An 11,424-nucleotide genomic window follows, 5' to 3' on the forward strand; every position below is an offset into this window, starting at 1 on the left:
ATTTTATTATGGACTGAAGGTCCAAATAACAACACTATAAACAGAAATTCATACATAAAATGGTACAAGAGATTTACAAATAAAAATGCTAAAAACAATAGACATAAAAATGCAAGTTAAACACAAATTACAATCTTATAAACTTTACTGGTTTACTTTAATGTTAAATTAAATTTAAGTTAGTCTATGTTTGAAGATGTGTTTGCAGAGTTATTTAATATAAAATTTGCTCCCACAGATCAGGCTGAACGAAAAAGACAAACGTTTCCGTCACGTTTAATTTCCCATGAAGCAATTCGCTTGTCCCGGTCATCCCCTGAAGTCAACAATGCCCATGTCGATGGCGAGCCCCCTGAAAACCGTCTGCCTCCACCTCCAGACGAGCCATCTGGCGTCCTGTAGTAAAACAAGAGACCCCGCCCCTTTGCTTACATTCTCCAATGTGCCATAGCAACCGGGGCCGAGCCCCCTGTTCCCGCGTAACGTTCCCGTCCTTATAAGGCCAGTAGAATACAGACGCACGGCTACGTCATACGTCGTATATTTAAATAGTTTGATTGAAGAAAAAGAAAAAAGAAAAAAAAGCCCCTCCGCTTCGCTCTGAAATGGAGGTGTGGATTTGACGCATGCGCACTAGCTCCACAACTATCCAGTCCCGTCCTCAAGCGCAGACATCAACAAGAGAGCGGGTTACTGATGCGGGTTCGCTTTCTGAATAGTCGAATCGTTACGACGTGCGACAAAGACGATTGTTTTGTTCCAGATTCACAAAACGGCTAAGGTAAATGCAGTTTATGTTTGTTTTGGGGGGTCCTTAAGGGGGTTTAAAGTCTTTGGTGTGCTTAGGGGTGTGTAAAAGAATAATCTTCGACTTATGTCGGAACAATTGCTGTCTTAGGCCCGTTGCAGGATCGTCTGAGTGGTCGTCTTTATGTGTAGGTTGTTGTAAAAGCACTAAAAGTGTTTGAGACATTGAGAAAACAAGGTAAAGTGGATGTAAAGGTGTGTTGAAATAGTGCCAGGATGGTTTCCCATGATGCAGACGTGAGGAGCAGAGGATGGCTGTTGTTGTTATTTGGTCGGCTTGGTGTGTTTAGCTGCAGGAGAAAATCACAAATTTTCCACATTAACTCAATCCACTTATGCGGAGATTCTTTGTAATTATTTAATTTTCAACCCAGTGTAAATAACCGCTTACGATTAATGCGCCGCACGTTCAGTTCGTTGCACACGTCCACGATAGTAGTTGAATTTCACGCCCACCAGTTCGGAGATGCGTCTCAGCACGCGGACGCCACTGTCAACAACACAAACTATTTTTGACGCCTTTTCAAAACAAAAACTGGATTCAAAATCGTGTTTGGGATAGAAATTCATCATGAAAACCGACTTTAAACTTCGCGCACATGTACTTGCGTGCAGAATTTTGTGGATCTAGAAAAAAACAAAGAGTAAAGATCAAAATTCACTTTATGGCTAATTAGTCCTCTTTAATGTTTAAATTTGTATTTTTAGGTGGGGAAATACTCGACTCTTAGTTAGTTTCTGCTGGCTAAGTTTCTGTGTGGATGGGAGGTCGGGCATCGTCGAGTAGAGGACGGTCGTCATAAAATGGGTGCGCAAGAATCAAGTCGTGTGGCATGCCATGCTTCCTCTCCGGAGTGGGCGGTGAAATGTAGCGACTTGCACTTTTCTCTCGATAAAAAATAAATGTAATCTTTAGTCCCCGAACTCCCCGGATGTCATTCGTAAAAGTGTAAGGGCTGAATGTGTGATTTGTTTGAAGTTTACGTTACGAAAATGTTCAGTTTTAGCGGAAAATCGCATCACACCCCCTTCTCCGCACATTGCCTCCGCCTTTGAAGTGTGTTGCCATGTTGAGTTGCGTCACGTACTGTATTCTGCTGCAGAGATCGTATGTAATGGAAAGATGACTCACGTAAAGAAAAAAATTGTATGTATATAGGCTGCTGTATATTATTATTTTATCCATCTGCTCTGGGGTTTCTTTTCTTTTATATTGTTACTTTGCTATCATTTGAGTTTGATTAAAAACCATTCGATTTAGAAACATGCAATTGGGTTTATTGCACTTTTAGTGAATTTAGTAAGCCTAAAAACATAAATATTTTCATGTTAATTAGGAATACTCAATGTGTCAAATTTTCATTTTATACTTTGCGTTTATCTTCAATTTCTTTATGTGTAAAAAAAATCCATGTGCAAATGTTGCCGTTTTTCCCATTTCATTATGGTAATTTATGCTTCTACGTGCAAATTCATAGTAATTGTTGAGTCTCCACCAGTGCAAGCTATAACATATTTTGTTGCTATTTTTATTTGACCGGGTGTTTTTATAATTAAGATTTACCAAGGAGTGTTTGGATTAAGCAGCAGAGTGAGATGTTTTTTTGTATTTGTCATCCTCTCTGTCTGCTCTCAGTGGCATAGCACTGTCAGGAGACCCCGAGGACTGATGGCAAGAAAAAAAAAAAAAAAAAGTCAGTCTGGGGGGCGCGGCTCACAATTTTGCCGCAGTTCAGGTCCACATGTGTACCGGAGATTAAAATTTTGCCTAGCAACATAAATCGTGGTTCGTCAGCGAGCTACAAACTAATTTCACGCAGAGTCTTCCAGCAGTCGCGCCCCAGCATTTCTGTGGGAAGAAGCGTTACATGTTCTAATTTATACCTTGGTATAAAAATAATTAAATACATGCTCATGCGGTGCACCGTGGAGGCTCGGACAAGTGCGTGCGGCTAGTTTACAACGAAAGGCGTGGATCCTGTGAGCGCAGCATGGTGACATTATCTGTCTGACACGCCGTCTGATTGCTGACCTACTTCCACCAAGTGGGCCACAAGAGAGATGCTTTCCCCAAATTTTTATTTTGTTACCATGTAAACGATTTAACTTATTTAAAGTATGTTGAATATTGAAAAAAAATTTTTTCCCCCACTTATTTTCACAATAATTTCTGCTCTGCATTAAAGCTTTAATGCAGTTAAATCCAATTAGAATTTTGGGGTGACAGACCAAATATAATATAAATTACTACCCAACTACGTGTGCAATGCAACACATCTAAAATATGCAACATAAAAAAACACAAACATTTTATTAAAAATAAATTGAAATGTCTGTGCTAAAAAGTTATCTGAAAAAAACATATTCTAAATTTAAAAATTTACGTTTACAGTAATTTAAAGTTCTTGTTGTGTCTTTTGACACCAAACATATTTAAACATGGATTTAAAGTGAATCATACTTATTCAAATGGTCTATTTAAATCGTCCTCCCTTTTCTTCTATGGCCATTAGACAATGCAGACTGAATGCATTTTTGCAGCTATTGCCCCCTAGAGGTAAACGTTGGAACTGCTGATCCACTTCAATAGAAATTGTGTTTTTTAACACATTTTTTACATATATAAAGATAAGTAAGTATGAAATTATCTTTATTTGTACTTTTTTATTCAAATCAATGTGAATCAGGAGCAAATGAAATAATGCATTTGGAAAAAGCCTGTAGCAGCGATATAGGTACTACATCGAGACATGAGCTCCCTGCTCTGCTTCATTCTGATGCATCCATTTGCAGACGAATAGATCCATGTGTGTCTTTGTTTTCCTCATCTCAGCTGGCATCTGGCTCAAAACTGTACGGCATAAAATCTCTGTTATTGCTCGATGTGATAGGTTTGGGTTTGAGGGGCTGTGAGCTAGTTGGAGAGCATGTGACCAGATGGATGATGGGAATTGGGGGCGGCTTAATCTGCACCAACGGCCCTGGCCACAATAAGGCGAATTTCTGATTACCTCTTCCCGCTCTGTACTAGAAACTGTTCTAGAAAACGACACCGAATTTTGGATTTACCTAAAACCAGCATAATCATAATTAAAGACCACTGGGAACACTATTACAATAAATAAAAAGATGCTTGGAGTGGGACTTTAAATAAACGTGGTACATACATTTTAATAAACATTTATTGACTTGCTCACAGTGTAATAAATTGTTTAATGGATATTGCAAAATAACTTGTCTAAAGATAATGTTAAGGCCTGTTTAAACTGAACTTTTTCTAAGAGGGGAAACTCCTTTGGAGGAGGGAGCTGGAAGTGGGGAGAATAGTGTCTATGAGGCACCACTGACACAAGATTTTCACAGAGAGTCTATAGATTTCAAATCTAAAACTTTATTTGTGCACACAGATGTTTGGCTTTCACAAGCCCAAAATGTACAGGAGTTTGGATGGCTGCTGCATCTGCCGAGCAAAGTCATCCAGCTCTCGTTTCACAGACAGCAAGCGGTATGAGAAAGACTTCAGGAGCTGTTTTGGGTAAGACACATACCTAGACACTGGTTCAGACACACGTCTTGATGCTTGGAAGCATTTTTTCTCAGGTGTTTGCTCAGAAACTGTTTTGTCTGGCAGGTTGAGCGAAACAAGATCCGGAGAAATCTGTAACGCCTGTGTTCTCCTTGTGAAACGCTGGAAAAAGCTCCCCGTTGGAACCAAGAAAAACTGGAACCATGTGAGTTTTAGTTATATAGTTATAGTTCCAAGTTTTCACTGCGTGGGGTTGGAGTCACACTTCTTGTGTCTTGTCTTACACACAGGTTGTTGATGCCAGGGGAGGCCCAAGCCTAAAGATAACCTCCAGACCCAAAAAGATGAAGTCAGTCTCCAAGAAAGTGAGGCCAAGCCAGATCAGCAGGCTGCAGAAGGAGCTGAAAAGAAGCAGTGAGCACATCCATACGCTTTTCTGTTAGTTAACAAGGGCATAAATGATTGCTGTACGTAGCAGAAGGTTGACTTTATACGCTTTGGCCTTCATCAGATTCAGATGCCCACAGCACAACTTCCAGTGCTTCTCCTGCTCAGTCTCCAAGCTACAGCAACCTGTCGGATGACGGTTCTGACACTGAACTGAGCCCAGGATCCAGCCGCTCCCCTGTTTTCTCCTTTCTGGACCTGACCTATTGGAAGAGGTATGATGAGCCGTCTTAAAATTCTCTGAGCATCTGTCTAATAGACTCCTGTGTTATATTGGGAAACTGTTCCCCTTCATATACATTTAGCAGCATTTATTTATCCATTCTTTACCCCGGTACTGACCTTTTAAGACAATCTGTAGCTTACTTTAAATACATTTCTATACTTTTTTTAGCTTTAGAAATAGAAAAGTTTTTAGCTTTAGCTATTTAGTTACTTTTTTGCTTTTTGTTTATCATGATTAAAGGAGCCAAACCAATTAAAAACCATTATCTCTTTGCTAAGACTGCAAATTTGTTATGCACTTAAAAATTACAGCAACACTTCAACTGAATATTAAATTATCTTTTTGACATTTATAACATTTGGCTCACATGTTATGATCCATTGTCCTTGTAGCTTCATTGGTGGGAAAATTAATTAATAAAAAAAAAAGTAAAAGCTTTTTGGTTTTTCCTTTGTTCCTCTGCTTTCAAACCTTTTTATTCTATGGTTTGTAGACATAAAATCTGCTCAACACACAATCATCATAAATGGGTCAGAATTAGTAGCTCTGTCTCTGCTGTGTGCCTTGCAGGCAGAAGGTGTGCTGTGGAATCATCTATAAGGGCCGTTTTGGGGAGGTGCTCATAGACCCCCACTTGTTCAAACCTTGCTGTCGCAACAAACAGCGACAGAAGACACAGCAACAGGAGGAGGAAGAAGAGGAGGAGGAGGAAGAAGACGAGGAGGAGGAGGTGGAGGTGGAAGAGGGCCAAGTGGGGGTGGAAAAATCTCAGACGGAGGAGGAAGTGAAGGAGACTCCTGCGAGTGAGAAAAATGCTGAGGCTGCCGAGCTCTGCGTCACAGCCGCTGCACCTCAGGCCAGAGGCGGGGAGGTGGTGGAAGAATGCTGGTGAAGTCGTTGGACATCTCTGAAGACATCTTTGGCTGCTCTGCTTTTCTGTTTATTATTAATTTTTTAATTATTGTTATTTTTGAGGACTTACAGACGGAGGTTACCTCAGATTGCCTTCATTCACAAAGCAGCTAAAATCCTCGGATCTTCTCTATGATAACAGGGGAGCATTGTTAATGATGTTTAAACTGTAACTTATGAACTGTTGTGTTTCACTTTCTCTTTTTCTGTATTTAATAGTTTTTCCGTCCCAATGGTGGACCATCATCCGTGTTATTGAGTTAATGCTGGACTTCTGGTTTGCTGTTACATTCAACAGAGTTTGTTCCTAAACGCAATACATCCACTTCCTGTCACAAAAAGGTGCTACTTGGAATTTGGGATTCAATATTTTCAAACTCGCAGCTGAACCCCACAGTGGAATCTTTGCAAGCAAACGTTTTAAGTTGACTAGAGAGTGCATTATGGCCTTCTTTTTACTATTATTTATTAGTTGTGGAGACCGTGTTTTGGAATGACTGACAGCTCACGTTAACAGAGCACAGACTTGTACAGTTGCTCTCGTGTTTTTTTCATTTTAAGGTGACGTCCTCTCTTATCAAAGGGACTGTGTTTGTTGACTGGATTAGACTTTCTGTGTGCAAATACTTTTGTGGGTCCCATTTCAGTAAGGCCTATTCACAGCTTCAACAGCAAATACACCAGCCTTAATTGTGTGTCACAGGCAGTGCTAGTGTTAATTCTGGATTGGTATTATGGACAAGAAAAAAAGGGAGAGGGTACATGAGCAAAATTGATAGTGGCCTCAGCAACACACGTGCATTTTACATAAAGCCCACTCATCCAAAAGACCTGAATGGAATTGATGCATGAGTCTTCAAAAAGATTGCATGGCCTTAAACAAACTGTAAATCCTACATTTATTTTTTGGGATCCATTTCTTAGAAGTTTTAGCTTATTTTTGTACGTAAAAGAAAAAAAAAAGGAAAAACAAAAGTGTCTTTGCATAATAATATCACACAATACAACAGAGAAACACAAAAATCAGTCTATAGTCATTCAGCAATACCAATATCAGTAATTTTTATCACTTCTGGTCTTTTTCTGGCCTCTCTGGTTTATGATAAAAGTCTTTATACAAACTGAAATTCTATGCTATTGCCTCTAATATTCAAGGAAGGCATTGTGATGTATAGCCTAATATTACTTTATTTATCAAATGGAAGCCAAAGCACATTGAAATTCACCCAATGTCAAATCAATGCAGGTTTTCTATGGATACTTGTGCTTGTTGGGGTCATTTGTATGTATGTTTATGACATTCTAAAAAGAACACTAATATGAATTTTCACAAATGTGATGTAGTTTGGAGCTGTGGCTGTGTTCTGTACATAAGGGGGTTTGTTGGGTCTCACGGCTCTCATACAGATTTCGTTATTTATTTATTTCTTATTTATTTGCATCCCAGCTTAGAAGTAATTTTTTTGGGGTCTCTTGCTTATTGGTAGTTTTGTTTAAGTCATCAAAAAACAAGCAAAAAAAAAAAAAAAGAATGTAATTCTCACGCACACATTCGTCAAACTGTGTGGAACTGAATTACTGTTTGTCAATATTTGTGAATTATTAAGTACGGTATTTGTTCACGCTGTCACACAACTTCTTCTGTATGATCCCTTTGCATCCATGTAGACTGTAATGGCTGATAGTTTGCAAACAAACTGTATTCCCCTTTGTACCTTGTAGCTTACAATGACAGAGTATTAGGACATCATAGGAAATTCTACTCTAGACTTGCATGTACTGTTGCTATGCATTTCCTTAGCTTACAAGTTAGACAAAGCTTTTTGTAATTTTTATACATCATGTACTTTTTTACTTGTCTCTTAATAAAAGTAATCTTGTGCTTTTTTCCGCAAGTACCTTTTTATGAGTTATTCTTGTGTGTGAGGACCTCTGCAGTCACTTTCAGCTATGATAGGGAAAAAAAGTTAAAAAAAAGATTTAACATTTTATATATTTTAACAGACGATTGTAGAAACAATATGAGAAAACAGCTTCTATGAAATGCAGATAAACGACAGCAAAATGCTATTTTTTTCTCACAGATGGTTCATGTGTGAATATTTAAATTTAGTTTTTTTTCGCCATGTGGTGGTGTGAAAAGCATTTAGTTGGCGCACACCAAGGAGACAAGACATTTGAATAATCTCAGAGGATGAAATGCTGCTGCCTTTTAAACCTGCAAAGGTTTTTCTAGACAATCAATGTAACAGTTAAAACTTTTCAAGGCACGAAGCCTTGAAAGGTAGACTCTTAAACCTAAATAATTGGGAGTATGTGAAATTTTGAGACACACTACTGGATGTAAAGTAAATATTTTTGATAAACTTTATTTTGAAAAATTATATTTTTTTAAGCTTTCTAAGTAGGTCATCATTCTATTTCCCCACTTAAGATACAATTCTTTCCTGATTTCATGAATAAATTTGACAACTTTCACATTTTACTGCTGCGACAACTAAAATTGTTTAGATTTGAGCGAGTTTCAGACTGCAGAAACAAGTTGATGAAAAAATATCTTTTGATTGCGCGATGCAATAACATTTAGAATTAAATTAAATCAAACTAAAATAATTAAAATGTATATCAAGGAAAACGGCTTTAAAGTTTTACAATTGCCGAGTCATTTTAAGCCGTCGTTCATGACTGACACCACAGTTTCATCATAAAGTTTTACTGAAGGTTAACTGAAAATGTATGTTACATTTATCCCGTTTATATTTAAGAGTAACGAAATTGAAATCATTGAGTAAAATACGCAAGTGTCATTTTTGGAAAACATTTTTTTTACCGGAAATGCTGGTCTTGTGACCGGAAGTCGACATAAATGCGGAAGCAAATTGTCTGTTTTGCAGTCAGTTGTCGAATATATTTTATTTATTTTATCAAATAAACCAAAGTTCAAAATACATAAACTGTTTCTTCTGAGGTAGGAGACGTGATTTTTCTTTTCTAGTTTATATTTTTGCGTCCGAGTTCATTTAAATAACCGTCCAGGCAGTAGCATAGTAGTAAACTATAAAATACATAGTTTCACGGTTTTTCAATTCCATGAATTGTATAAATTCTGAATTAATGAAGATTTTCAATTGCAGCTTTAAAAAAAAATCATGGACGAGCCCACAGCATCTGGCGTGTTCTGCAGCAGAATGCTGAGTATGGTTAACTCTGAGGACGTGAACGCTATCATCCAGGCTCAGAGACACATGTAAGTTCCGTGCTGTGATTGATCTATTTTTTTTTGTTGGGGGGGGGGGGGGGGGGGTCTGTTTATGTGGGAGATTTGCTGCTTTGTGAAATGACTGTTGAGTTTAGAAGTAAAGTCTTTTGTCTTTTCTGTCTATTGATTGTGGAAACAGGCTCGATCGGTTTGAAAAAACCAACGAAATGCTGATAAACTTCAATGGACTGTCAAATGTGAGGCTGCAGCAGATGAATGACCGCTTCCTACTCCACACCCGCACCCTGGTAGAGATGAAGAAAGATCTGGATAGCATTTTCAGAAGAATTAGGTAAGTCATTACACCTTAAGAAGGTGTATTCAATTATCTATAAACCTATTGACACGTTCATATCTTTATAGAATAGTGTGATGGTAAACCCTGGCCTCAGGAGATCCAGGGTGGAACCCAATTCGATTCCCCAAAGTGTGCTTTAAAGTTAGCACAAGCTGGTGGAAACTGGAACAAAACATCTATGGACAAACATTCAAAAGACAACAAGAGTGGAAAAATCCAAATCAGTCCTTAAGTCTGAGAGGCATGTGGAGTACTAATCATTTGATGATATAACAAACAGTCAATATTACAACAGGTACTAGTGAATACCTCTCTAGCAGTAGAAACTGGATGAGGAAGAGCAGGAACTATCCTGAAAGTCTTGCAAGCTTGAGGGAAACCACCACTCAGGGTCAGAAGAGAAAACTTATGTGGAATATGCACATTTCTCATGATTTGTCTCTTCTTTTTCTTAGGACTTTAAAAGGGAAAATTGCCAAACAATACCCAGAAGCTTTCACCAGTAAGTTGAGATTTTGACTTTTTTTCCACTAACATCTAATATTATGTTCCTTTTCTACCAAATCATGCACCCCAAAAGTGTTTTCATAAGACGTTTTTGTCCCTTTCAGATATCCACGAGTCACCAATCTCAGAAGATGAAGATGACGAATTTGACCCAGTTCCTCCAAGCGTTGCTACAACAACCACGACAGCCACTTCAGAGCAAAGCACAGAATCCTGTGACACAAGTCCGGATGTGATTTCACCCACTGTGAGCAGATGTTCTGAGGACCTCTCTCAGGAGCCACCTGACACACCCACTTCTGATGTCCAAGAGACAGCAGTTCTTCAGGATGAGGGTCCTGACTCTGTACCTGCTGAGTAAAAGCAACAGAATGGACATAAAGTTCACAGGCCATGCTCTGTGTTTAAACAAATTCTTTTTTTAGTGGGTACATCTGTTTGTTAAAGGTCAAGTTTCTCTTTTATTGTCTAATACTGACTTGATGTATGTCTGCATAAAATGTAAATAATGGAAAAATGCTACTTTACTTGTGAAGCGTTTGAATATAAAAATATGTAAAAATTCAGGATCCAAAGGCTTCAATAATTAGGTGACTGTAGTTTTCTTTTCTTTAAAAAGATGCACTTTTGGCCGAAAACTGCATTCTTAAATGCACAAGTTTAAGGATCTCAATTTATATACTAATAGCTGAGAGTATTATTCAGACTTGTCTTGTGTTTACCTTGTTAACTTCAGTGTTTTCCTAAGGTTACTGTTGGCACATTAAACAGATTTCCTGTGGGAATAGAAGCTTGAAAATACACATTATACATGTGTATTTGCATGTCATAGAGACTGTCAAGAAGGAAAATCAACAACACAATACATTTATTAATATAACCAATAATATAATTATTTTTTTCTAGTAAGTGCATTTTGGATTTGGATCAAAGGATAAAAACTTAAAATTTACATTTTAATCCAAGTGTTCAAATTTTTGCTGAACTCTTGTTTTAAACGGTAAAGGCAGGCACAATTTAATTTAAATGCAAATAAATGTAAATTTATTTTATGACCGTAATTATTAACAACATACCATGATTATTTTTTAAATATCTGAGATAGATGATTTTGTTGGCATTGCTTTTCAAAATAAAAGTTACCCGTTTATGCCCTATTGAATTCTTAAATGTGGAAAGGATCACAGTTGGGGAGAATTAAAGACCCACTCTGATCATCTTTTGATCTATTGTAAAATCATTCCCAGTGGTCTTTTAATTATGACTATGCTGTTCTTAGGGAAAATCAAAGAAGCTGTGTAGTTTTCTAGGACATACATTTCTGCAGAGCTTTTCTGGGTTGTGGGCATGACTGTTGGCGGGGAGTAAGCCTTCCCTCATTTCCCATCATCCGTTTGTTTACACTCTGTCCAGCTAGCTTACAGCCCCTCACAACTCCAACC

The 11,424-nt window shown here is 37.9% G+C and overlaps 2 protein-coding genes across 2 annotated transcripts; both read left to right on the forward strand.

Annotated features, from left to right (window-relative positions):
- The first annotated feature begins 559 nt into the window (after window positions 1-559).
- LOC101172976 (SIN3-HDAC complex-associated factor) lies at window positions 560-7,813 on the forward strand. Its single transcript, XM_004070075.4, has 6 exons — window positions 560-781; window positions 4,215-4,342; window positions 4,439-4,538; window positions 4,624-4,747; window positions 4,845-4,995; window positions 5,577-7,813. The coding sequence occupies exons 2-6, from the start codon at window positions 4,215-4,217 to the stop codon at window positions 5,896-5,898; spliced, it is 825 nt and encodes a 274-aa protein (XP_004070123.1). The 5' UTR covers window positions 560-781; the 3' UTR covers window positions 5,899-7,813.
- A 937-nt stretch (window positions 7,814-8,750) lies between these two features.
- On the forward strand, window positions 8,751-11,131 carry kxd1 (KxDL motif containing 1). Its single transcript, XM_004069703.3, has 5 exons — window positions 8,751-8,886; window positions 9,053-9,165; window positions 9,317-9,469; window positions 9,931-9,977; window positions 10,087-11,131. Exons 2-5 carry the CDS (start codon window positions 9,068-9,070, stop codon window positions 10,341-10,343), a joined length of 555 nt encoding a protein of 184 aa, XP_004069751.1. The 5' UTR covers window positions 8,751-8,886; window positions 9,053-9,067; the 3' UTR covers window positions 10,344-11,131.
- Window positions 11,132-11,424: the final 293 nt, after the last annotated feature.

This window comes from Oryzias latipes, chromosome 6 (assembly GCF_002234675.1).
Source record: "Oryzias latipes chromosome 6, ASM223467v1".
Lineage (NCBI taxonomy): Eukaryota > Metazoa > Chordata > Actinopteri > Beloniformes > Adrianichthyidae > Oryzias > Oryzias latipes.